The following is a 27,283-nucleotide window of genomic DNA, read 5'->3' on the forward strand; positions in this document are numbered from 1 at the left end:
TTAGCAAGTCTTCAAAATACTGTTCTGTAATCTGCCATTATGACAGTTAGCGATGCGTTTTTAGTGAGAACACACTTTCTCCTAAGCCCAAAGTATATGCATGTACTCTTTACGCTCAGCTTGTGCAAACACCTTCTTTGCACTAATTAGTTGTTCCACAAGGTGGCGACATTGGGTAGAAAAAGAAACGTGATGGGACGACAAACTACTGGAGACACAACAAGAATATAGACACCTGCTAGTTTAATAGAGAACAAAGATGTTTGTTTTTATTGCTCATAACTTCTGTAGAAAAAAATAGCACAGACATCGGCAAAAATTATACTGTCTAGTGCGCATGTGTCGTCCACCTGTGTTTTTGTGCACTATTAAGTGGAGTATACTTTGAAAGGCTATGCATTCTGCTGTACTCATACATTAAGTGTTCATATACTTTGGGCTTCATACTGAGCTTATCCATCTGTTAGTGTTTCTATCTGACTGTCCATGTGTCTCATCCGTCGATTTTTCTCCAACATGTCGTACCTGTGAGGAATCAAAGAGGGCACAATGGTTGAAGGTACTTGAGTCCTGTCTTTACCAATACTTCTAGAGAACGTGCCAACCAGCTTCCTTTACACGTTCTCTCACTAAGTATTTCAGTCTTCTTATGTAGAGTTCACATGGCTTTTTGTGCCAATCCAAGTCTGTATATGTTAAAAAGATTTTCTTTATACTATCTTGCCACCATTTACAGTCCAAAGCTCAATATTTACATTTTAAAACAAGATTTCCATCGTAAACAGTCTCACAGTAGTGACCGGGAATGCCCCTTCAGTAATAGTCATTAGGCCTCTGTGGTAATGTTCAGCAACACATTTTACACAATTACAAAACTATTATGCAAAATCTCTGAGATCCCATGAAGGACACCAGCAGAACCATCCGTACCTGGTGCATGAGCGAGAAAAGGACGTCCAGAGGAACCTTTAGTGTTGAAATGGCAAAAGAGTCTACATGCTCACTTGGGCCCAATTATATGTATAAACACTTTAAGACAATGTGTTCAAATACTTGTTCTCCCCAGCAAGGGATGTCAACATCGAGGTCATGTCCCCGATTGCCATATTGGAAAGGCCACTTGGAAGGGTGATGGAGGTTTGGGGTGTGGTGAGACGGGAGGAGGTCTGAGAGGAGCACTGGTGGTGACCCAGCGGTGGGTTTATTGGACTGTAAGATGAAGGTTCTTGGTCATCTATGATGGAAGTAAAGTCAATCTGAGCGTTCTCCAAGTCCAGGTTTTCTAAGGCATTGGACATGGGTGCAGGGTCCGAGTAGGCCATCGAGGTGGGCTTGGTACTAGGGTCTATCCCTGTCAGGTGCTGCTGGGCCAGGCATGGACCATCCTGAGTCTTCTCTATGTCGTGGTGCATGTGTATCTGGCCTGAGTAGTACATGGGGTTGTTGTTGTTATTGGTGAAGTTTTCTGAATGCTGCTGCTGTTGTTGAACCGGTGGGAGACGGACTGCTCTTCTGGGACTGGCGGTGGAGTGGACCGGTCGGTGAGTCGGGCTGCCCAGGTAAGCTCCACCTGTCTGCTGGGATAGGCTGTTTTGGCGACTAAGAGGCTTTCGTCCCTGAGGTGGTCGTGGCACCATATCCGGCCCATAGCAGGATCCCTGCATCCCAGCGGTATGCTCCTTGATGGAACCGGGAACTCGATTTTGTGGTGGGCTCATCAAGTTCTGATTTGGGTAGCCTTGGAAAGAGTTACCAGGATAAAGATTCTGGTTAGCTTGCGGATGTCCTCCCATTTCCATGCCATCGGGCTTCCCAGAGAGACCATCGAGTACCGTTTGCTCCTGCTGCTGTTCCCAAAGGAGTGCTTGCTGGGACTGCACATAATTCCTCACCATCATTTCCTTCATCTGATGCATCGGCATCTGCGACCTACGGCTCTCCGCTAGTGCAAGATTTATCCCTCCACCACTTGGGAACGATCCCGCCTGGCTCTGCTGCGGAAGACCGACTTGTGTTCTCATCTGGCCGTGATGGAAGTCACAGTTTGCATTGGAGGACCTACCCATGATGCCCTGACCTGACTGCGGTGGATACGCCTGCATATTCACCCTGCGATGCTGGTGTAGAGGTTTAGTGTTCTGGCAGGAACTTGATCCTCCCATGGATGAATGGAACTGCTCTGGTTTTACAGTAACTCTTTGATGGCCAGGGTTAGATGTAGGGTCGTATACGCTCTGTTGAGGGTAGTGTTGTCCTTGCATGCCTGCACAACTGGTACTGCATATCGGTCTGAGGGCTGTGGAGCTGGTTGGTCTGTCCCCAGGGTCCTGATCCATCACCCTGGCTGGGATAATTGGACTGGAGGGCTAAGCTGACAGTTGCTCATGCCGAACTCAGCTTGCTGTAGAAGATTGTTTGCGATGTCACCCTGACCCATTATCCCGGTGGCACAGATCTCCTCACGCTGGTACGGACCTTGCATTTTGAGGCTGGTAGACTTGATCCATGCAACTCAGTCCTTCTTGTCTGGGAGATAGTTGACTAGCATTGTGAGGGTGGTTGCATTGTTGAGGTTGCTGGTAGCCCATGTAGGCTCGGTCTCCGCCTTGGATCATGTTGCCTTGCTCTCTGCCTTCGGCGGTCCCATGAGGATCCATGGCCATAGCCTCCATCATGACATTTTCAGTGATGCTCGGTGGACGAGGCGAGTACATGTGCCTGCTGAGAGGGGCATCAGATCCGCACTGCTGCAGTGCATTGCGGCGACTCATAAGGGACACGTTGCTTAAGCTATTAAAGCGTTGCACCTTGGGTAAACCCTGCGGGTCGGCACCAGAGCGTACTGGATCGCTGGCGCGCCTCATGTTGTTCCCAGGTGCCTGATGTGGATAGATCACTCCCGTGCCGTATTCGGTATTAGCACTGTGCCTCCTTGTGCCACCTTGCTGCAGAAACGGAGGAATAGGTTGGCCATGGCATTCTCTCAGGAATCTTCCAGGGTTGCCAGGTTGGTCCATGTTGGGTAACGGGGTTGGCGGTGGGCCGCCTGTTGCTGCTGCATATTTAGCTTTCAGACTATACTGCTGCGCAGGAGTCAGACTCGGTAGACCTGGCAACCCCCCGAGGTTCTGGCAAGATCCGCCTCTTTTGCTGTTCTGAGGAGACAGTGGGTCGCCGGGAACATCGGTCCCCATTACGGACTGGCAGTGACCCACTTGGGACACGTCGCTGGAGCGTCTGCTTGATAGGTAGGGCGAGACCATAGACGAACGGCGGCTTACTGTGTAGGCAGAGCTGAGGCTGCTGGTGCCGCTGCCGGTCGTTTGGTGCAGGGCATTCCCATTCCACTAACTCCGGCCAGATCCGGGGCAGAAAGCTCCATTACACGCCGGTTGGAGAGCAAGGGTGAAGGCGCACACATGCCCATCATCTCTCCTGTTGTTGAAAGGTGCAGAGAAGGAAGTTAGTATGAGAATTATTCAATGGCAAAAAATTTAATTCTAATTTTATCTATTTGTTGACTTGACCCTCAAACACTTGCTCTCTCTATTCGTTTTTATAACTGCTTGCTTTCTTTAAAAAAAAGTTCTCTAACACTAGCCTCCTCTATAGTTATTCTAATGTATCTTCTTGTTATATATATATACAGTATATATATTCTCTGTTTTGTTTTTTGTATTTGGTTGATTGAGACTTGTTATAGAACTTGCATATCATTGCTCTTTTGTTGGTTTTGATTGCTTAGATAAAAGCATCTGCTAAATGTAAATGTAATTACTAAATGTAAATTTAACTTTAATCTGAAAGTACAGGTCAGATGGCCTAGCATAATAAATGTTTATTTTTTTATGAAAAAAAAAAATAACTTTGAAAAAATGAAATGTATAAAAAGAAATAACCTGCACATTTAAAAAAACAAACAAACAATAAATTAGTGTTTATAGTTGTTTTTGTTTGTTTTAGCCACCTTTTTTGTCTTACAAAAAACAATTGCAATAAATTGTGATCAGTGTTTTTTGATTTGAACAGTTTACTGTTTTTTGTGTGTCCATTGACAAATATATTTTGCAAATGTTTTAGAATAAACAAAAGTTTTATTTTTTTAGTCCTGCAACTGCAACCTGCAACCTTTTCTTTATAATAAATTAATTGCAATAATTGTGATCAGGGTTAATTTTACTCTTTTTTTTTTTTTTTACAGTCTTAGATTGTATCTTTTACAAAAATAACCTGCAAATATTTTATAATAAATTGCAATCAGTGTTTGTACATGTTTTTAGTTATAGTTTTTGTTTTACAACAAAAACAATATGCAATTTTTAAATAATAAATTAATTGCAATAATTAGTGTTAATTTATTTTTTTATGTCCTTTGACAAAAATAATCTGCAAATTTTGTTATGCCATGTTTACTGATTTTAGTCAGTTTTTCTCTCTAATTTTAGTACGACAATAACATTTTACAAATTCAGATGAGCACAAAAGTTCAAATTCACTTGTGTAATTGTATCATTGTGTGCAGATTGTAATTTTATGTTGTGCATTTATCTTACATAGCATTAAACTGCTTTAGCATCATTATGATGCACAAATTTCATCTAATATTTGTTATTTTTGCTGAAATCAAAATACCATTTGTTAACAAAACTTTTCATCAGATTGACAGCGATTGCAAAGAAAGAACGAGAGCTTGATTTGCTTAGTCTTTTCCCTTACGAAAAAGGAAGTTTATTCAAGTGTGCTATTAGTATACTTCTTTTAAACTAAAAATAGGAAAGTATGCTTTTAGTTTACTTTTTATGTACTTCTCAGAAATGGGCTTTATGTACTTCTCAGAAATATACTTTAAAATGACATTTAAGTATACTTGACTTATACTTACAAAAAGTCTAAATATACTTGAACTTTACTTAAGTATACTTAATAAAATAAACTTGAAGTAAACTACTTTTTGGTAAGGGTTAACTTTTAGGTATGGTTGTTTATTCCCTGCGCTCCGCCCAGGAGGTGTTGGCCGGCGAATCTGCTTCAGTTTGTCGATCTTCAGGTTCTCCAAGCTCTTCAAGGCCTGAACGGACATGCACATTCCCCCCGAGCCTCCGCCCGACTCGGACACAGCAGTGTTCCCGCTCTCCTCCTGTGTGGTCAGGTCCTCCAGACTCCCCGCAGCATTGAGGTTCATCTCCACACCGCTGTCGTTGTTGTTGGCGCTCCCTAGTGGAGAACGTTCGCTACTACAGGATGACTGGCCGCCAGGACTTGGCTGGGATTTCTAGAAATGATTCAAGACATATTGTAGTTATTATGCACACAGTTACCCATTACAATGAATCAGGCCTGGCTACAGAATCAAATCACTGTGGGTGCTTCTTAAATTAGTGAGAGTGCTCTAACATGCATATATATATATATTATTTATTTATATATATATGGCGCAAAGAGCGCTCCCTTTAGAAGCACTAAAAGCTCTATGCTGCACACAAATCTCTCATTTACATTGTGTAGAACTGGGCCTGAAATAGATGGTCAAGAGAAAAAGAGGGCGAAGCTTGTCTTACCAGTGCGGTTTCTGGAGCGAGTAATTTGCAGTCCTCTCTGCTTCTCTCCTCTTTTTCTATCAGAAGTTCAGAGCTCTGGCCTGCATTGGTCAGACCTGGAGGACGTGGTCCGGTGTCTCCGCGGTGCTTTTTAGTGATGTGAGCCTCGGGTCCGTGCACCGTCTTCACGTGCTTCCTCAGAGAGCTCGGGTCGGTGTAACGCTTCGTACAGCCGGGGATCTTACAAACGTACGGTTTCTAAAGGCCAGAGGCAGGGGAGAGTGGTTGGAGTGTGTTGTTGGGATGTAGCCAAACGTTTGGAAACAAAGCTACATTTATGCATTGTTAACTACAGGCTTATTGTTTTTTTCAGGTCATTACGGTTTTTTGGGGTCATATATTTATATTATGAAAAAAAAAGTGTTATACACCGAAATAAAACGGAAATGCTGTTTAGAAGTTACTTTTTTCTTTATTTGTATGTATGGGCAAAGAAGAGATATTAATAAATATATATAGTAATAATAAAAATGGTTGTGTTGTATTGAAAGTAAGTTATAAGTTATAATAGGCAATATGATAAATTGTACATTTTTATAATAAATTAGTGCAATAATAAATAGGAAAGAGATATTAAATATAGTTTTTGTTTTAGCCATAGATTTTGTCCTTTGACAATAAATAAGCAGTTTTATTTTATAATGAATTAATGCAATAATAAATTGCAATCAGTGTTTGTAATTGTTTTAGTTAGAGATGCACCTATTGAAATTTTCTTGGCCGATTCCGATTTTTTTTGTAAGTGTGGCCTGCCGATACCGATTTTTGCCGATACCGATTTTTTTTCTAAGGACTATAATTGACAGCATATACAAACAAAATCAATACTTTTTATCAATGCAAAAAATTATTCACATAATTAAATAAATTATTAAACATTACAATTCCCCCAATCTGGACTAAAACAATAAACAATTAACTAAAAAATTAGTTGCTTTAAAAAAAACATACAAATAAGAAATTTTGTGGAAAAATGCAATGATGTTTTTAAATAAGAAATCAAACCACCAGTAGGTGGCAGCAAATGACTCTTTAAATTAGTCATTTAGTCATTCATTCAACCGATTCGTTCAAACGGCTGATTCATTCAGAAATGAGGCAGTGACAGTTTTTATGAATGGGTTACTGAATCATTGACTCACTCGATTCGTTCAAAAACGTGGATTCATTCAGTAATTGAGCAAAAACAGTCAATATTATGTCTAAAATATAAGTCACTATTTTTAACTTGTTTATTGAACTACTATTGTATAAACTCAGTGTCACATTGCAGTCACATTGATATTGCAAACATCTTGGTCGTGTAAAGTTGCTTATTTCTATCGCAGTATGCATCTATAACTATAAGTGTTGGTGGCTTCATTTGTTTTGACATCATGAGTCTCTCTCACGCAATTGCAATTTTTTTTCATAATAATTGCATTCAATATTTAATTATAATTCAGTTTTTATACAGTTGTGTTGGTTTTGTTGTAGTCATAGACTTTGTCCTTTTAGAAAAAATAATTCTGCAATTTGTTATAATAAATTGCAGTGTTTGTACAGTTTTTCTTCTTTTTATGTTTTAGTCAGTTTTTGACCTTTGACAATAAATAAGCTATTTTATTTTATAATAAATTAACGCAAAAAAAAAAAAAAAAAATGCAATCAGTGTTATTTTATACATCTCTTTTACTCTTTGTTTTTGTCTTTTGGCAAAAAAATCCTGCATATTTTGTCATGTCATATTCATTTTAGTCAAACATTGTACAGACCCACATATACATTATCAAAAACTAAAAAGTAAAAGGCAACACATAACCAGCAGATAACTTGACAATGTTTTCAAAATCACAAAAGAATTTTTTTTGTAACATATATAATATATAATATGTGACCCTGGACCACAAAAGCAGTATATTTGTAGCAATAGCCAAAAATACATAGTATGGGTCAAAATTTATATAATATGTGACCCTGGACCACAAAAGCAGTATATTAAAGATTAAGTAAAGATCATGTTCATGAAGATATTTAGTAAATCTCCTACCGTAAATATATCAAAACTTAATTTTTGATTAGTAATATGCATTGCTAAGAACTTCATTTGAACAACTTTAAAGATGATTTTCTCAATATTTAGATTTTTTTGCTCCCTCAGATTCCAGATTTTCAAATAGTTGTATCTCAGACAAATATTGTCCTCCTAACAAACCATACATCAATGGAGAGATTATTTATTCAGAACTCAGATGATGCATAAATCTAAAAAAAAATTGACTCTTACGACTGGTTTTGTGCTCCAGGGTCACATATGTGTGTATGTATATTTTATTTTTATTTTTGTGTTTTTTTAGTGCATGAGTTTACCTCGTTGGAGTGTGTTCGGTTCTGGTGCTTTGCGCGGTCTGACGCATTGGAGAAAGCCTTGTTGCAGCCCTCGTGTTCACACACATAGGGTTTCTCGCCGGTGTGCGAGCGCAGATGAGTCTTCAGGTTCTCCAGGCGCGAGTATGCTTTATTACAGCCTTCAAACTGAGACGCACAAACAGAAACATTTATGTAACATCAGTGTTGTCAAGAGTGTTCAGACACAGAGTGTCAGAGAGAGTACTCACAGTGCACTTGTGAGGTTTCTCTCCGGTGTGTCTGCGCATGTGCACCACTAGCATGTACTGGGCTTTAAAGGGCCGCTGCTCTCGAGAGCAGTCCTGCCAGTGACACACAAACTCCTTCTTCTCCCCGTGGATGTGCTCGTTATTGATGTGCTGCACAGAAAATCAGAGGAAAATCAGATTAAAAAGCATGACAACAGACAAGAGATGCTCGATGGAGGAAAAAAAGTAGTGGGTGCCAGTGTTATTTTAGTATTATGTATGTATTATAGTATTTATTAATATTCTGTATTGGCTTTTTTCAGTTTTCAATTTTAGTTTAAGTTCTAGTTATTTTGTTATGTGATCTTGTAATTTTATTAGCTTTCTTAAAATATATTTCTATTTTTTAATTTCAGTTCACTGTTATAGTATTTATTGATATTTTGAATTTTTTAATTAATTTTAGTAATTTTGTAACTTTGTTATGTGCTTCTGTCTTTTTTAGCCTATATATACATATATATTCTTATATTTTATTTCCATTTAAAATTATAGTATTTATTATTAATATTCTAAATTACCTCTAATTTTTATATCCTCAGTTTTCAATTTAATTTAATTTAAATTTTAGTAATTTTTACTACATGCTCGCCATTTTTATTAGCTTTTTATTTTTATATGTATTTATTATTATATTTATTTATATTATTTTATATTATATTTTTAAATGTTATTTTAAATTAGTTTTTATTTTTACATTTTCAGTTTTCAATATAGTTTAAGTGTTAGTAATTTTCATACTTGCGTTTAAACTTATTCATTTAATTTTTATTTACATTTTACAAGTTAAGTTTTTTCATCTAGTATTTATATTTTATTTCAGCTTTATTTCATTTACCTTTTTTATTTTTTGTAATATTTTTGTTAAAAATAACAACTGCCTGATGCAATGTGACATTTTTAAAACTTAATGCGAAAACAAATGAGCAGAAGCAGAAGAGAATATTATTAGCGAAAGTGATTCTGTTCATCACATAAATCTATCATATGACTTCAGAAATCTCGGTATATACCATAAAAGTCATACGTACTACTGTTATGTTATGTTTACTAGAAACTATTCCTTTTACAAAGACAAAATTTCTCTTTTGTGTTTTTTGTGAAACAAAATAACTGCATGCATGTTTGAAATGTCATGCCGGAGAGTAAATGACTCTGAAACGGGTCTCTCTTTCTGTCTCTTACATGCACGAGTTGCTCCTGAGTGTCGAACTCTTTGCTGCAGCTCTCCCAGTGGCAGTTGGTCTCGTAAATAGCCTCTGGTTCAGGTTTCTCCTCTTTATCCAGATCATCTCTGCCCTCCAGTAAACCCAGAAGAGGATCCTGCCGAACACAGCGCAGGAGCTCATGTCAGAACAACATAAACATGCACCCATTCTACTGCAACCAAAATCTGGAGGATGTGAATCCATCAGTCAAGCATTAGACACTGTTTTGAAGATTACCTGGGTTCCAGTTGAGGATGGACTGGCCACGTCTCCCTCCGAATGCTCCTCCAGGTTCTTGATGTTAATGCTGTCCATCACTCTGCCCAGAACCGGCTCCGTCTTCAGCTGGAGACACACACAGCAGGGTCACTATAACTAACTAAAATTAAAACTATTAAAACATTTTGTTCATTGAATTAAAGCTAAAATAAAATAAATATTTGATGAAAAACATATTCCTAATTTTCATTTAATTTAAGATGAAGCACTAAAATGACTAACTGAAAAAAAAAAAATTATAAAATTGCTTAAACGGAAATAAAATCGAACCTAAATAGTAATGTAAAAAAATAAGCAAAACAACATAACAAAAGTACCAATTTCCATTTGAAGTTATTAAATGCAAAATATTTTTTATTCTTATTTTATTTTTACAAAATAAATAAATAACTAAATGAATAAATAAATAAAATTGCAAAAAAATAAAAACATAAATAAATTAGTTTTAATAAAAATAAAAATCCAATTATCCTGATATATAAAAAATTATAATTTTATTTTTAATTTTTATTCATTTAGTTTAGGTTAAAAACTTATTTTTTTAGTTTGGGTTAAAAATGAAAAACTACGTTTGAACTAAAACTGAACTAAAAATAAATCAAACATAAATAGTAGGAATAAAAAAAAAGAATAAAAATGGCAAAAACATGATTTCATTTATTTTAAATTAACCACTAAGATCACTAACTGGGAAAACTAAAACTGAAATAAATATATCAAACCTAAATAGGATTTTAAAAAGAAACTAATAAAAATGATAATTTAGTTTAGGATGAAGCACTAAAATTACTAACTAGATGAAACTAAACTAAATTGGAACTAAAATTGAAATAAAAAATAAACCAAATCTTAATAGTAGGACAAAAAAAAAAAACGAATGAATATGAGATGAGGAAAGTAAATTTAGTTATTTATTTTTGTTTTGTTTTGGTTGAATAATTGGAAATAAATAATTGGAAATAAAAACTAAAAATGACAAAAGCACATAACAAAATTACTAAGCACTAATCACCAATAAGCCCTAAAATTACTAACTGGAAATACAATAAACAAAGACTAAAACTGAACTAAAACCGAAATAAAAAGTTAAACACACTTTTTGCAGAATTTTTTAAAATCTCATATCACTTCGGCATTTATTTTCAATAAAAATTAAGGAAATAATCAAAAAGTTTAAAATAAGGTATCAGGTAATGTTAGGGTGGATGTAGGGAGGGCTTAATTGTCTCAATGCATCCATTTAATAATCTGAATTAAAATGATAATTTACACTCAATCCGTTATTATTACGTACTGAGGTGCAGATAATTGCCTCTATTTGGAATAAGTATTATATATATAGCAGAAAATCTTGCTGTTCTGACTTAGTGTAAACAGCCACTGCCAATTTAAAATATTAAGAAAGATTATAATAATATATAAATAATGTGTGTGTGTGGACTCACGTGTGTGTGTTTGGCCGGAGCGTGGAGTCTGGGGCACGAGGCAGCGAGAGAGCCGTACATGTTCCCCTGCGGTCTGCAAGAGTAGTTCATAGAGCCGGAGAAACCCAACGACGGACTGAAAACAGAAATAACCCACACATTAATGGATCAGAGTCAGCTGCCGATATCCAGGGTTCCTACGCCGTTTGGAAAAGTATGGAATTTGATTCAAGTCATTTCCAGGAAAAAGAAAGCGGAGTATGGAAATATATTTGCACTTCCGGACTTTTTCCTCCGTTTAGTTTTTTTATAATAGAAAATTAAGAATTTAATGAAAATAAGTTTATTATAAAAGAAGTGTGTTTTCATGGCAGCTGTTTAGTGATTCTTTAGTGCACAATATTTTTAATTATGCAAAATGTTTTGCGTTTTGGGTTTCTTCTCATGATATTCTCAGCACTGTATGACAGCCTCGAGGACCTTTGCAAAAATAAAAAATATACAGAAACTATTAAACAAAGGCCTTTAAATATGGCATACTGCCCTAACAAAAGCCAAATTTTGAACACTTTTTTAAATACAGACTCTTGAACTTGGACAAATAGGACAATGCACATATCTGTATAATGCCATCAGCCCATTTCGTGTCATGCTGCAGAGGATGTGCTGAACTGGACATTGATAGGCTTTCATATTAGAGGTACTACTATAAGGAAAGCCACATTTTGAGCAAGCAGATCTCTATTAATGCATGTGCATCCATGATCTCACTGTATTCATAGTAAGATGGCAGTGATGCACAAAGGAAATCAGTTATATAAAACTAGAAATTGTAATGCGTAAGAATGAGAAAAACTCCCAAGTGGATATGAATAGTTTCTTAAGGGCACAAAAAAAGTTTCTTGTGTGCATGCAAAAGTCGCTTTTTATTTTTATTCATTTTTTATTTGTGATATCAATGTAAAAAAAAACCTGAAAAAATATAAATATTTACAGACTTTAATATATGTGACCCTGAAACACAAAAGTCTTAAGTGTCTGGGGTATATTTGTAGCAATAGCAAAAAAATACATTGTATGGGTCAAAATTATTGATTTTTCTTTTATGCCGAAAATCATTAGGATATTAAGTAAAGATCATGTTCCATGAAGATATTTAGTAAATTTCCTACCGTAAATATATCAAAACTTAATTTTTGATTAGTAATATGCATTGCTAAGAACTTCATTTTGAACAACTTTAAAGATGATTTTCTCAATATTTAGATTTTTTTGCACCCTCAGATTCCAGATTTTCAAATAGTTGTATCTCAGTCAAATATTGTCCTCCTAACAAACCATACATCAATGGAGAGATTATTTATTCAGCTTTCAGATGATGCATACATCTCAATTTCGAAAAATTTGTGCATATGAACCATTTGCTTTAAATACAGTCCGAAGATCTACTGAGAGGTTTGGAAATCTGAGTCTGGGAAAGTATGGAGTTTTGAAACGGAAAATGTGTAAACCCTGGGAATATCAGTTTGTGAATGAAGTGTTGATGATGAATGTCCACCTCATGCTGCCCACAGACAGATGCCCGTATGAGCTGGCAGCGTTCGGCCCGCAGCGAGAGTTCACAAACGCCACCAGACTGTTGGGCGAGGTGCGGATGACCGTCTGCAGGTCCACACTGGCATCAGACAGCGGAGAGATGGACAGCGCACGCTTCTTACTCAACTTCAGCATGGAGCGAGGCGTCGAGAAACAAGACGCTGAGAGACCAGAGAGAGAGAGAGAGAGAGAGAGACCAGATAAAGATCACATTTAACATTTCTGAGTGAGGTTCAGTTAGTTAGCGTGCATTAGTTACCATCAGCCAACACTGAGCAATTTATTGCATTTTAAATTAAAATAGTCAGTGTATTTTGAATAAACATGAATTAACAACAAGCAATAGAGTATGTATCAAATTTATTTAGAATATTTATAAAACCCTAAACGGTTTTCCAATCAGGGTTTGTGAGTTTATGAAAAACTAATTATTAATTAAATCATAAAAATATCAAATTAAAATGAATATACAGGCAAAAATAAACTCTTACATTTTTAGACTTTTAGTTTGGATGAAATTAACCATAAAAGTTTAAAATAATACATAAATAATTAAAAAAACATTTAAAATGACACTTTTGAAATTTTTACTTGGATGCATTTATTTTTGTTATAATTTGACTTTAGATTTGTATAATTTTATTATATTAAAATATTAAAATAAATTAACAAATTAACTTTAATGCAGGGATTGTGAGCTGATGAAAAGCTAATAATCTAAATAAATATAAAAATAAAATAACAATAAAATTTATTTAGATTATTAGCTTTAAACTATTAGCTATTGATGAAAAGCTAATAATCTAAATAAATAAATATATATATAAAATGACCATTAACCCACATTAGAGAATCCTGCGAAAGCAAATGTGTTGTTAAATTATTAAAATATTAACCTAAAATCTCAAGGAATCCTTGTTTGGGAGTTCATGCATTATGAACAGACATGAAATAACAATGAAAAATAGTATATTCATCAAGCATGTGATCAGCTAGAGACAAAACAGCAGGAAAATCTGACCACGCCCACAAGCCACGCCCCATAAATAATTATTAAAAATATATATTTTAGCACATTAAAAGATATATCTTAAATTGTAATAATACATACTATTGTCTTGTAAAAAGTAGCATTTAATAATCATAACAGTATAATATAATATAATAAAGTATGAATAGAATTGTTATTAAAATTACAATTATTAATGATTTTGAAATAAATATCTGCTCATCAAGGCTAAATTTATTTGATCAAAATAAAGTAAAAAAAAAAATCTTTTAGAAATCATTACAATTTATTTGACTCTCAAGAAACATTTCTGATTATTATCAATGTTGAAAACAATTTTGCTGCTTCCTATTTTGTGTGGAAATGGTGATAGACTTTATTTTTCAGGATTTTTTGATAAACAGAAAGTTTAATGCACAGTATTTATTTGCATTGATCAAATATATTAATTAAATGTGTTAATGCATTTATTAAATAAAAATCATTTTAAATATCTTCACTCACTTTTTATCACTTTCATGCATGATGAATAAAATGATTAATTTCTCTCTTTTTTAAATCGTGTACAAATATATATTGTTTCCACAGAAATACTGGTTTCAACATTGATAATAATCAGAAATGTTTCTTGAGCAGCAAATCAGCATATTAGAATGATTTCTGAAGATCATGTGACACTGAAACATTTCTCCTAAAATAAAGCCGTCATGTTTTAGAAATGCTAAACGGCTCGGATCATGCTGAAGTCGTCGAGTGACGGGTTTATTGTGATGGAGTTTGTCTTCTCACCGTCTCCTGATCCCATGTGTTCAGATCCCAGCTGGTTATGCGTGAGGTTGTGATGAGATCCCATCATGCTCTGGGTACAGTAGGGGGCGCCTAAAACAACAACAACAACAACACTGTTATTGCTTTTAACACTAGTGTTAATTTCATTAACGAAAACTATGATGAAAAATACTGACAAGTTTTTTTTCCCATGACTAAAACAAGATGACAATAAGGTCAGTAATTGATAAATATGACTATATCAACAAGCACTTTCATTGACAAAAATAGACGAGACTAAAAGGCATTCAAAAAAAATAAAAACTTTACCAAAAACCTATTTTTATTTTCGTCCAGAAAATATATATATATATATATATATATATATATATATATATATATATATATATATATATAACCTATTTTTATTTTCGTCCAGAAAGCTCAACACGCCTCTACTACGTGAGCTTTCATGAGTGCGGTTGCCAGATATCAAGAGTTCAAATCCCCCGATTAGAGCTTCGCTGTTACATTGATACATTTTTTGCTCAGTGTTTTTCTTATTTTTTATCTGATCTGAAAACAGCGGCAAACAAACTACTTTAGTATTTAAAATTTATATAGTAAAAGCCTATAATAAATCAGTATGCTAGATAAGTCCCACATTAATTTGTGTTTACTGGTGAAAGTGCAATACATGAAATACTGTACAAAAGTAAATTTCTCAAATGATAGCAATCTTTACGATTATAATTTTGAGCAAAAGTAATTTTAATCAGTTTAACCATTGACGCAAATTTGACTAAAACCTGACTTAAAATGCTTATACATTTCGTTGACTTAAACTTGACTAAACAAAAACAGGACAAGGTTGACTAAATATGATAACTAAAATGTACATTTGTGTAAGACTAAATTAAAAATGTCTGCCGAAATTAATAATGCTGTACTAGACATTTATTGCTAAAATGTCTATTAAAACTAGACTGAAATGTTTGACTTAAACAGACAAGACTTAAGCCTAGTCCTAGACTAAAATGCATGTGTGCGCTATTTCATCTGAAAGAAACTTGCACTTAGTGATCTTAAAATATGTCAGATTCATTGTTTTGTCTCAAGATGCACACTAGTAATGTTTTTATCTATGGCATATTTATAAAAGCTACTTAAATGTCCTAATTGAACTAATTGGCCAAATCCTGGCTAAACCTAAGCCCTGTCTGTGGAACCGGGCCTAAGTCGACTAAATCTTGACTCAAACTAAATAGGATAAGTTTGACTAAACATGATAAAACTAACAAGGACAATTAACATGGGACTAAGACTAAGATTGTAAGTTTTTGATTAGATTAAAAGTTTATGAGTTTGTGAGTTCCGGTCCTTGATTCTGATTGGCTGAGCCACGTTCAAAGCTGTTGTAAATTACTCTACAAAGTAACATACTCCTTTGTTTACGTTTGTGTGTTGCTCGGCAACCACTTTGTTGCAATCGCAACTGTTTCTGAGGAACTACATTGTTTGGTGGAAGAATACTGTTTTTATTAATATCATTACACTTGATTTGCTCTGTTTTATTTTGTGAAACCTTACAACGTATATAGAATAATTATTTTATAAAAGCAATAAGCCTCGTGAAGCTGTGGTTTACAGTGAATTTATAACAGCTAAAGGGGTTTATGCAGGGCTTCTTGGGGCTTATTGCTTTAATTTAACACACACTTCATTTCCTCAGACTCAGTTAATGTGAGACTTCTCATCTGCGTCTGATGAGTGAATGATAACGATGAGTGCTCACTCTCTGGCGGAGGCATCCCGCGGTGTCCCATCATGCCGTGCGGCGGCCGCATGTAGGGGTCCATACAGGCTCCTGGGGTCACGGAGGGGTTAAACATCTCTCTGCTGTCGAGTGGCACCTCGCTGTAGAGCGATTGCACTGACCGAGCCAGTCTGCACACACAAACACGTGCACGATTAATTATTATACAGAAAATCATTTTTAAAAATTACACATAAACACACACTTCAATTAATTGTTATATACACAAAATAAAATATATTAATAAAAATAAATACATGCATATAGTGAAAGTGACGTGATATGTGGCCAAGTATGGTAACCCATACCCAGAATTAGTGCTCTGCATTTATCCCAGCCAAGTGCACACACACACACACACACACACACACACACACACACACACACACACACACACACACACACACACACACACACACACACGCACTGTGAACACACACCCGAGAGTATATCCAGAGAGTGAAAGAAAATTTAGTAGGTTTAATACATATATATATTTTAATCATTATTAATTATTTCATTATTATTTTACTTACACTAAGTTAATTATTTAGTAATAATTATTGAAAATTAATTGAATTATTATACTTATATACAATATATATATATATATATATATATATTTTTTTTTTTTTTTTTTTTTAATATACACATATAGAGAAGTAATATATTTTTTTAAATAAACACATATAGAAATAGGTCTAAAACATACATACATAGATGGTTACAATATATATTTTATAAAAAACATCTATATCTCTATCTTTTCAATTAAAAAGTATAAGTATGCATATGCTTTAATTTATTGCATGTATAATATAAATACATTATAGTTATATAATCAATATATAATGTAATATATAAGTGTCTGCTAAATGACTAAATGTAAATGTAATATAATATAGCAGACATATACATTGATACATAATATATTTGAGTGTCACTATATGAGCAGAAGTACTAAAGATAATTGATTTGGTTCTAAATAAAGTGGAGAACATTAATGAGGGTTTATTGTGATTCCTGTATAGGGCCACTAAGAGGCGCCACTTCCTTCAGCTGTTCTTCAGAGGACCATCAAGGAAAGACTAGAAACACATCATTGGGAATCCCCAACATTCCTCCACTTTCCTCTTTCTTCACCTTCGTCTCTCTGTCTCTCTGTCTGTGGAGATGTGATGTAGAGTGGTGTTCAGTGACAGTGGTCTCTGTAATTCATCTGAACGCTGGGTGAGTGAGTGTGTGTGTGTGTGTGTGTGTGTGTGTGGTGTTTGTGTGTGTGTGTGAGTGTGAGTGAGTGTGTGTGTGAGTGTGTGTGTGTGTGTGTGTGTGTGTTTGAGCATTTATGTGTGTGTGTGAGTGTGTGAGTGAATGTGTGTGTGTGAGTGAGAGTGTGTGTGTGTGTGTGTGTTTGAGCATTTATGTGTGTGTGTGAGTGAGAGTGTGTGTGTGAGTGTGTGTGTGTGTGTGTGTGTGTGTGTGTGTGTGTGTGTGTGTGTGTGTGTTTGAGCATTTATGTGTGTGTGTGTGTGTGTGTGTATGAATGAGTGAGTGTGTGTGTGTGCGTGTGTGTGTGTGTGTGTGTGTGGGTGTTTGAGCATTGTGTGTTGTGTGTGTGTGTGTGTGTGTGTGTGAGTGAGTGAGTGAGTGAGTGAGTGTGTGTGTGTGTGTGTGTGTGTGTGTGTAAGTGTGTGCGTGTGTGTGTGTTTGTGTGTGTGAATGAGTGAGTGTGTGTGTGTGTGTGTCTGTGTGTGTGTTCCAGCACTTTAATCTCCTCACACTAATCCAGCACAGCTCACTCGCTTGCTCTCTCTCTCTTTCCCCTCAAAACTCTGCCTTTCTCTCTCTCCCCATCAGCCCTTCTCTCTCTCTCTCTCTCTCTCTCTCTCTCTCTCTCTATCTGTTCACACTGCTGTGGATCTGTTGTTCTCTATTGTGCAAATTCGTCTCTCTGGAAAAGATCCTATTCAATGAGCCTTGTTTTCCTAAACATTCCTAAAAGAAGAAGATCTGATAAGCATAAATATTAATATTTAGATTTATTAGATGATTTATTTCAAATATATTTATTATTGTTTTCAGAGAATTTACCTTTAAAATGAGATCTGTTTAATTTGATTTCATTTGTATATCCAAGTGAAAACAAAGGCGAAAATGATCTAAAAACAGTTCATTTAGCTCAAGTGAATTTATGTTGTTTTAAGGATGTTTTGTGTTTGAAAACAACATTTTTAAGAAGTTTAGAAGGTTTTTCCTTTGTAAAACTGTAGTATACTGTAGGCAACTTTTGTAAACATTGCTTGACATTTTTATAAAGGACTATTCCATTAAGATCTGACTGTTTTTGGTTGACACGACTGAATAAAGTTGTTATTCTAAAATCCAATTCTGTCTCTCTGAGGAAACCTGAGTCTGGTTTGGTCAGTCATGCGGAGAGTTTCTGCTCTCTGACCAGTAATAAGCAGCTGTGAGAGAGAAAGCGGCCGAGAGACACAGAGAAACTAAGTTAGGGGGGGGGGGAGTGTCTGACGCCGGATGATCATGGTTGGTGGCATTTAGCAGCAGGAGGAGGAGCGAGAGACTGGATCTGACCTCATCATTAATAACCATCATTAACCTCGAAAGAGCCTAAATTAACCTGAGCACGATGATTAGATGGTTAGAAAACTACCAGATAAAATAATTCTAATATAATAAGGTCAAACTATAATTTCACAGCAGTTTCTATTAATGTTATAATATAATAACGATCAGTTAGAATGAGTTAAAACAATTTAACTTCACAATTACCTTGAAAAATACCAGCCATAAATAATTAATAAATATTAATAAAACAATAAGCAATTGTGTTGTAGTTCCTTAAAAAAGAAAAAAAAATGTTTTAATAATTTTTCCTTATTGTCTAATTTAATTTTGAGCCAAAACAATTTTTTTGTTCAGTCACTGAGACAGTGACATTATTCAATATATTAACCCACGGATTCCCAAACGTTTTTGTTATCTAAACCCAAAATTTTTAATTATTTGAAGTACACCTGAGATTTTAGGTTAATATTTCAATAATTTAACGACTCATTCATATGTTCTCTGACATTGGTTAATGGCCAAATTAAACAACAATTAATATATTTAATATATTATATATTTCAATATTATATTCTATAATTAATCTTTAAAATAAATCAATATGATTTATTTATAAATATTATGTAATTCTAAAATAAATCAATATTATTAAATTTATTTAAATAAATTTAATTGCTTTTGTCTTAAAATTATTCGCGCAGAGTTTATATTTTTTGATTGAATTGATTGTTAACTTTTCATCAACTCACAAACCCTAGTTTTGGAAACCCTGTGCATAATTCCAGCAACAGCATTATTTTTGTAACAGAAATAAAATTTGTTTATGCGTCACACTGAACCGGTTTTGTTTGTTTGTTGGTTGGTTTTTGATTGTTTTTGCTCTACCTGTGCGTTCATGTGGAGGACGGCTGATATGAATCAGATGTGTTTTAGTGAGGGATTGTGGGTAATGTGAGTGATCGTACCCTCGGCTCGGCTGGTTGGCGGTGTTGTTGTAGTGGTACAGCCCCTGATGCGGCTGCATATCCACTGGCATTGAGACGAACACACCCGCTACAGCCACAGACCTCTGCAGGAACACACACACACACACACACACACACACACACGAAAGCGCACACACGGATGCGTTAGAACAGATGAAAGATAATGAGCACTGATCTTTGTAAAACTGTGTGTTTTCACCATGCACCTTTCTTTAAAGTCAGTAGAAGCATATTAAAACAACATGATTTGAGTATCAACATACTAGCACTTTAAATTAAGGACATTTTTCTAGACATCTACATGGATATGCAATACACACACTGCCATGCAAGCATATGTGTGTGTGTGTGGTGGGGGGTGTATATCTGGTAACGTGTTCTAATGAGTTTCAGGCGCTAAACAGAGATCTTGCATGAAGCCACAGCTGCCCGACCCAATAAATAGCACGAGGGAGGTCTAAAAAACACACACACACACACACACACACACACACACACACACAGCACATATGGACACACACCTGTCAGAACTCACAGGGGAATCACAGGCATGACGGGGACAAAAATGTCTGTGTGACCATCAGTCAGCTAAAAAATAACCTGACAAACAGGTAAAATATTTTGTCATATATATATATTAAAATATATATTTTTTTTAACATATTTTAACAATTTGTTTTAATGTTTTTTTTTTTTTTTATTCTATGATTTAAGTTTTATTTACATTTTAAATTTATGCATTAGAGGCAGATGCATTTATCCAAAGCGACATTTTTCACACATTCTCTGGAAATTGAACCCATGATGTTGGTGTTGCTAGTGCAGTGCTCTTCTTTTTAAGCTACAGGATTTTTATTTTTTTTACATATATTTTATGCAAATATGAAAGAAAAAAAAAACCTGATAGAGAAACCCTGTCCAACAAGCTGTCCTAACCAAACATGATGCTGCATGTTTCCAGCAACAGAGTGACACAGTGCTTGGAGTGGGATTCTAGACCAATGAGATTTCACGGTGGGCGGGGCTACACAGAACAACAACCCAGAAATAAAAACCAAACAACTGACAAAACTCACTCAACACTTGTTACTATTTAGGACAGAATTTAATACTTATATTAATCAAGACTGCAGTAAACAATAAACAAAAGTTACAGTAAAGACATTATGTTCCAAAACTTTATTTCTATTTCAAAAATAAATGCTGTTTTTTGGACTTTCTGTTCATCTGTGAATCCTGAAAAATAAAATGCATCAGTTTCCACAAAGATATTGTGCAGCACAACTGTGTTCAACATTGATAATAATCAGAAATGTTTCTTGAGCAGCAAATCATCATATTAGAATGATTTCTGAAGATCATGTGACATTGAAGACTGGAGTAATGATGCTGAAAATACAGCTGCACATCACAGAAATAAATTACAGTTTAACAGAGATTCACAAAGAAAACAGCTGCTTTAAATTATAATAATATTTCACAAATTTTACTGTATTTTTAATAAAATAAATGCAGCCCTGGTGAGAAGAAGAGACTTCTTTCAGAAACATTCAAATCTGACTGATCCCTGATTTTGGTGGTGCTTCTTTTCTGTGATGTTGAGTGTAAAATCTGTTGGTGTCTTTCAGCACACACACTGTAAAAGGGTGTAAAAGTTGTTAGATTCTCGCACGCCCTCATCTGCAACAGCTTTCCTCTCTCTCTCTCTCTGTTGGCTGCTGGTCTCTCTCTCTCTCTCTCTCTCTCTCTCTGTTGGCTGCTGGTCTCTCTCTCTCTCTCTCTCTCTCTCTGTTGGCTGCTGGTCTCTCTCTCTCTCTCTCTCTCTCTCTCTCTCTCTCTCTGTTGGCTGCTGGTCTCTCTCTCTCTCTCTCTCCCTGCGGATCCTCCTCCTCTCTGTCGAGGTGGGTGTTCTGGCTGTTATGACTCGGAGAGGATAATGGCAGCTCTAATGTAGCCAGCCGTTCCTGATTTGGCCCAAAACGAGAGGAATGGGCCGGGTTTGAGACCGGACCAACCACAGCCAGATTCCACCTCTGTTTCTTCTCCTCCGTCTCTCTCAATATCGCTGTATTTCTTCATTGGTAGACTTTGTTTTCCAGCTCTGGCTTTGTTTTCATATCCCTGACTCAAACGCCCCTCCACGAATTCTTCACTCAGTTGTTCACAACAACCCGTTTACTAACCCTACAACTAGTTAACTCGAACACCAGCTCATTAAAATGCAAATAATCACACAACAGTCTGATTTATGAAGCTTTTGAGCCGGTTCACAATAGGGTTATTAGAGATAACTAAACATGAAACTCAAATTAAAAGCTTTTAAACCACTGTTACTTGAAATAAAACAACATCAAGGACAATGGAAGGAAGTTTTTAACTTTGTTATCCTTGAGAAATAAGTGTATATATAACAACTTTCTGTCTAATAAATCAAATCAAAATCTAAGTAAACATTAACTGAAATACAATATTAAAAACTTACTTCAGCTATTTGCCAACAACATAATTTTACATAAATATTTTAAATAATTTAAATTTTGTTTAACTTGATGTACTAAAATACATAAAACCAAATATATATATATATAGAAAGAGAGAGAGAGAGACTAAATGACTTAAAACAACAATTCTAAAAATTTTAACTAAAATTAAAATGAAAACAGAATATATGAAAACTGATTGAAAATATGAATAAAAACTACAGTTGTATCTCAGCGACACTATAATAACACATGCCTTTTAGCTTTGGAACACTGATATTTATACTGAACTGAATTAAATCAACACTGAGCTTAATTATCTTCTCTAAAGCTGCTTTACAGCTGAAGTCATTTCATAACTGATGAAATTTATAACACTTATTTTCCTGTTAATTTTTGTGAAGCTGCTTTGAAATAATCTGTATTGTATAAATCACTATATAAACAATAAATATGAGTTGATTTGACCCGGGAGAGACAGAAAGATGAAATATGTGGCGTAAGTGAGTTATTTTCTCACAAAAGCATTAATTTAGGTGCATGAATGCCAGATTGTTGCAACAAATGTTGCAAGAAAGATTCTTTTGGAATTAAATCGCTCCGCTGTCGTCATGGCAACCGTAATCTGTTTAAAGGAAACTTCAGTGAAAAGGGCGTCTTCTTTTTCCAACCTCCCTCTCTCTCTCTCCCTCTCTCTCTCTCTCTTCGTCCATACCTGTGGTTTCCCCAAACCTCACACCTCCGTCTGCTCTCCCTCTCCTCATTTACACATGACTGTACCCAAAAACAGCCTGTCTTTTCTTCTGGGTGAAGAAGTAAAGCGGTTTCACCAACAGACTCACAGCTGCTGAACACACTTGTGCTTGCTTACCTTCTCTCTCTCTCTCTCTCTCTCACACACACACACACACACACACACACACACACACACACACACTTTCTTTTCCTCTATGACCAGTCTGCCCCAGAATAACATCTTCTAAAGCCTCGTAATAGCAGCAGAGTTCCTGTGACCACAAGAAATATGTGTAAAATAGACAAAATACCCATAATCACCATGAGCGGCCCTACTGTTTTTTTTTTGTGTGTGTGTGTGTGTCTGAGTTTTCCAGTGTTGGTTAAGACAGTCACGACTAGTACTAGCCCACCCAGCAGAACACCCTAGCAACTGCACACCAACACCCTGGCAACCAGCCAGAACACCTGAGCTGCAAAAATGACTAATTGGTATTTTTGTTTTATTTTTTTCATGTATCGAAATGACGTTTATGCTTAAAACGACAAATGATAAATACAAGTGGTTAGAGGTGTGAGACAAATAATATTATTGATATTAATCTGTTATAAATTAGGGCTGTCAAAATGGCTGAAAAACTACATTTGAATTTTGTACTTACATAATATAAATATTCAAATTTAAAAGGCATAATTTCATTCTTCACAGTTTCCCCTCTGATTTTTTTTTTTTTTTTAGAAAACAAAACTTAATATCTGTTTAGTCACTTTGCAGCTCCAGGAATGCATCTTGCAAATGTTTAGATATTTGTACTGGAAAACAAGACAGAAACACTGAGAAGAGAAATCATTCTTGCAACCACCGAAATCTGCATAGCAACACCCTGTCAACCACTCAAAAGTTGCATAGCAACACCTTGGCAACCACCCACAAATATCATAGCTAACCCTGGCAACCAGTCACAGTTGCATAGCAACACCTTGGCAACCACCCCATAGCTGCATAGCAACACTCTGTCAACCACTCACAGTTGCATAGCAACACCTTGGCAACCACCCACAACTTCATAGCTAACCCTGGCAACCAGTCACAGTTGCATAGCAACACCTTGACAACCACCTGTAGCTGCATAGCAACACCCTGTCAACCACTCACAGTTGCATAGCCACACCTTGACAACCACCCATAGCTGCATAGCAACACTATGTCAACCACTCACAGTTGCATAGCAACACCTTGGCAACCACCCACAACATCATAGCCTAACCCTGGCAACCAGTCACAGTTGCATAGCAACACTTTGACAACCACCCATAGATGGATATCAACACTCTGTCAACCACTCACAGTTGCATAGCAAACACCTTGGCAAACCACCCACAACTTCATAGCTAACCCTGGCAACCAGTCACAGTTGCATAGCAACACCCTTGACAACCACCTGTAGCTGCATAGCAACACCCTGTCAACCACTCCACTCACAGTTGCATAGCCACACCTTGACAACCACCCATAGCTGCATAGCAACACTATGTCAACCACTCACAGTTGCATAGCAACACCTTGGCAACCACCCACAAACTTCATTAGCTAACCCTGGCAACCAGTCACAGTTGCATAGCAACACCTTGACAACCACCTGTAGCTGCATAGCAACACCCTGTCAACCACTCACAGTTGCATAGCAACACCTTGGCAACCACCCACAACTTCATAGCTAACCCTGGCAACCAGTCACAGTTGCATAGCAACACCTTGACAACCACCCCATAGCTGCATAGCAAACACTGTCAACCACTCACAGTTGCATAGCAACACCTTGGCAACCACCCACAACTTCATAGCTAACCCTGGCAACCAGTCACAGTTGCATAGCAACACTTTGACAACCACCCATAGCTGCATAGCAACACTCTGTCAACCACTCACAGTTGCATAGCAACACCTTGGCAACCACCCACAACTTCATAGCTTAACCCTGACACCCAGTCAACCAGTCATAGCCAGTCATAGCTGCATAGCAACACTCTGTCAACCACTCACAATGGTGCATAGCAACACCTTGGCAACCACCCACAAACACATCATGCCAATGAGTTTTCCACATGCAAGCATCACTTCCATCATCTTGAGAGAAATGTCAATCTGGGTTTTTAAACAGCTGTAAACTCTTACTGTTAAACAAACACGCAGCAATCACAGCAGTTACTGGAAACATGAACACCAGGAATCCAGCAGAACTGCCACAGGAGACCAGCCAATCATCTTACAGGCCTAATAGTGCACACGACTACTGACTCTACACAACTACAACAACACACACCAGCCGTCCACACCAGACCCGCAATACTGATTATTACAAACACATTACAAAAATATACATACACAAAGTGTCAGAACTTCACTCATTAGACACAAAACACCAAATGTTGTTAATAGCTTAAAGGAAGAAACACAAATAGAAGTTTGTCCGGTTTGATAAAAGCAATGAATCAGCATTGATGAAATGATTAAAAACCGCTGAAGGAAAGTGATGCGACTGATGAAGATCCGGCAGTGTCTGCGTGTGTGGACGGACTCGTTGTGTGGTCCTGCATCAGAACTCATTCACTGCACTGCGATAAAGTCATACAGTGTTTATATGCATGTGTAAAATCATGCCTGAGTACGTGTGTGTGTGTGTGTGTGTGTGTGTGTGTGTGTGTGTGTGTGTGTGTGAGTGTGTGTGTGTGTGTGTGTGTGGTGTGTGTGTGTGGTGTGTGTGTGTGTGTGTGTGTGTGTGTGTGTGTGTGTGTGTGTGTGTGTGAGTCTGTTCAGTGTTCAGTGTGACTGAACATCACAGTCTCTCACCGTAACAAACACTGATGGTAAATTACTCACAGATCTCTGAAATATTAATTCCTTGCATTTATGAAAATCATTTCACACTCACACACACACACACACACACACACACATATACATTAATATATACAAATATATATCACACACACACATATATATGTATGTATATATGTGTACACATATATGTATGTATATATGTATATGTATATGTATATGTATATGTATATGTATATATATATATATTTTTAAGTGATAAAAGTGACCCATTTTAATGTAAATTTTTTTTTAACATCTTCATAAAATATTTGTAGTTGAAGTGCAGTTGCATTAGTCGGATTTCAGACAATAAATTAACATGAAAATTAATATTTCACTACTGTCAGTGTGCTACTGCAGATTATAAATGGACATAAATAATATTAAACAAACAAGCATAAATAAAATAATAAAAATGATAAAAATATAACCCATTTCAATGTTTTTTATTTTTCATTTTCATAAAATATTTGTAGTTGAAGTGCAGTTGAATTAGTCATATCACACGGCACTAAGTGCTTAAAATGAAAATGAATATTTCACTACTGACAGTGTGCTACTATAAACTATAAAATGACAGTAACAGCATTCAGGCCTGTTCTTTTTGTGATTAAAACCACATGAAATCATTCCAGAAAACTATCCACACAGAGTCTGAAGACTATTATCTGAAATATTTGCATAGGAACGTGTAAAACTACGTGGAACTGAGCGATCTCTCTTCAACGGAAAACATTCATTTGTTCGCCACACTTTTCAGCTCCTTCTTTCAGGCGGTGAAAAAAAGCTTTTGTTTCCGCTTGCTATACGGATCCCGGGAGCTCTAAACCGAGCCACTCACACAACAGCTCCGTCATCGAGGGCCATTTACATAACTAAAAACACTAACAAATGAGCACATCAACTCACTGAGACACAGAGACGAGGAGACGAGAACTAAATGAGAGGTTAGCTGTTCTCCAAGCGCAGCGTACCGCTATATTCTGCGTGTGTGTGTGGGCCTGTTCCTCAACGATTCATGATCATATCAACACACACCCACACACACACACAGGCTACACAACAGCCTCTCTCAACACCCAAACAGCAGATAAACAGCCTCACATCTACATAAAAGAGCAGACAGAAAGGCTTCAGAAGAGCCTCGACCCCCCCGAGTTAAACAAACACCCATCACAGGTTTATTAGCGCCCCACAAAAACAGTCCACAATTATGTAGATAAAATTCATAAAATATTTTTTTTACAGTATTTGTTAAAATAAATAATAAAAACTATGCATT

At 36.1% G+C, this 27,283-nt stretch overlaps 1 protein-coding gene across 1 annotated transcript; it reads right to left on the reverse strand.

Annotated features, from left to right (window-relative positions):
- Positions 1-772: 772 nt before the first annotated feature.
- LOC109094924 (zinc finger protein GLI1-like) lies at positions 773-19,985 on the reverse strand. The gene is given in 16 exon segments (XM_042757486.1): positions 773-2,270; positions 2,272-2,359; positions 2,361-2,482; positions 2,484-3,319; positions 3,322-3,452; positions 4,977-5,272; positions 5,559-5,795; positions 7,947-8,111; positions 8,195-8,344; positions 9,419-9,556; positions 9,679-9,786; positions 11,166-11,280; positions 12,703-12,901; positions 14,539-14,628; positions 16,313-16,464; positions 19,885-19,985. Coding segments are annotated over 16 exon segments (4,137 nt in total). The 5' UTR covers positions 19,956-19,985; the 3' UTR covers positions 773-1,031.
- Between the last annotated feature and the right edge of the window lie 7,298 nt (positions 19,986-27,283).

The sequence above is a fragment of the Cyprinus carpio genome, chromosome A6 (assembly GCF_018340385.1).
Source record: "Cyprinus carpio isolate SPL01 chromosome A6, ASM1834038v1, whole genome shotgun sequence".
Classification (NCBI taxonomy): Eukaryota; Metazoa; Chordata; class Actinopteri; order Cypriniformes; family Cyprinidae; genus Cyprinus; species Cyprinus carpio.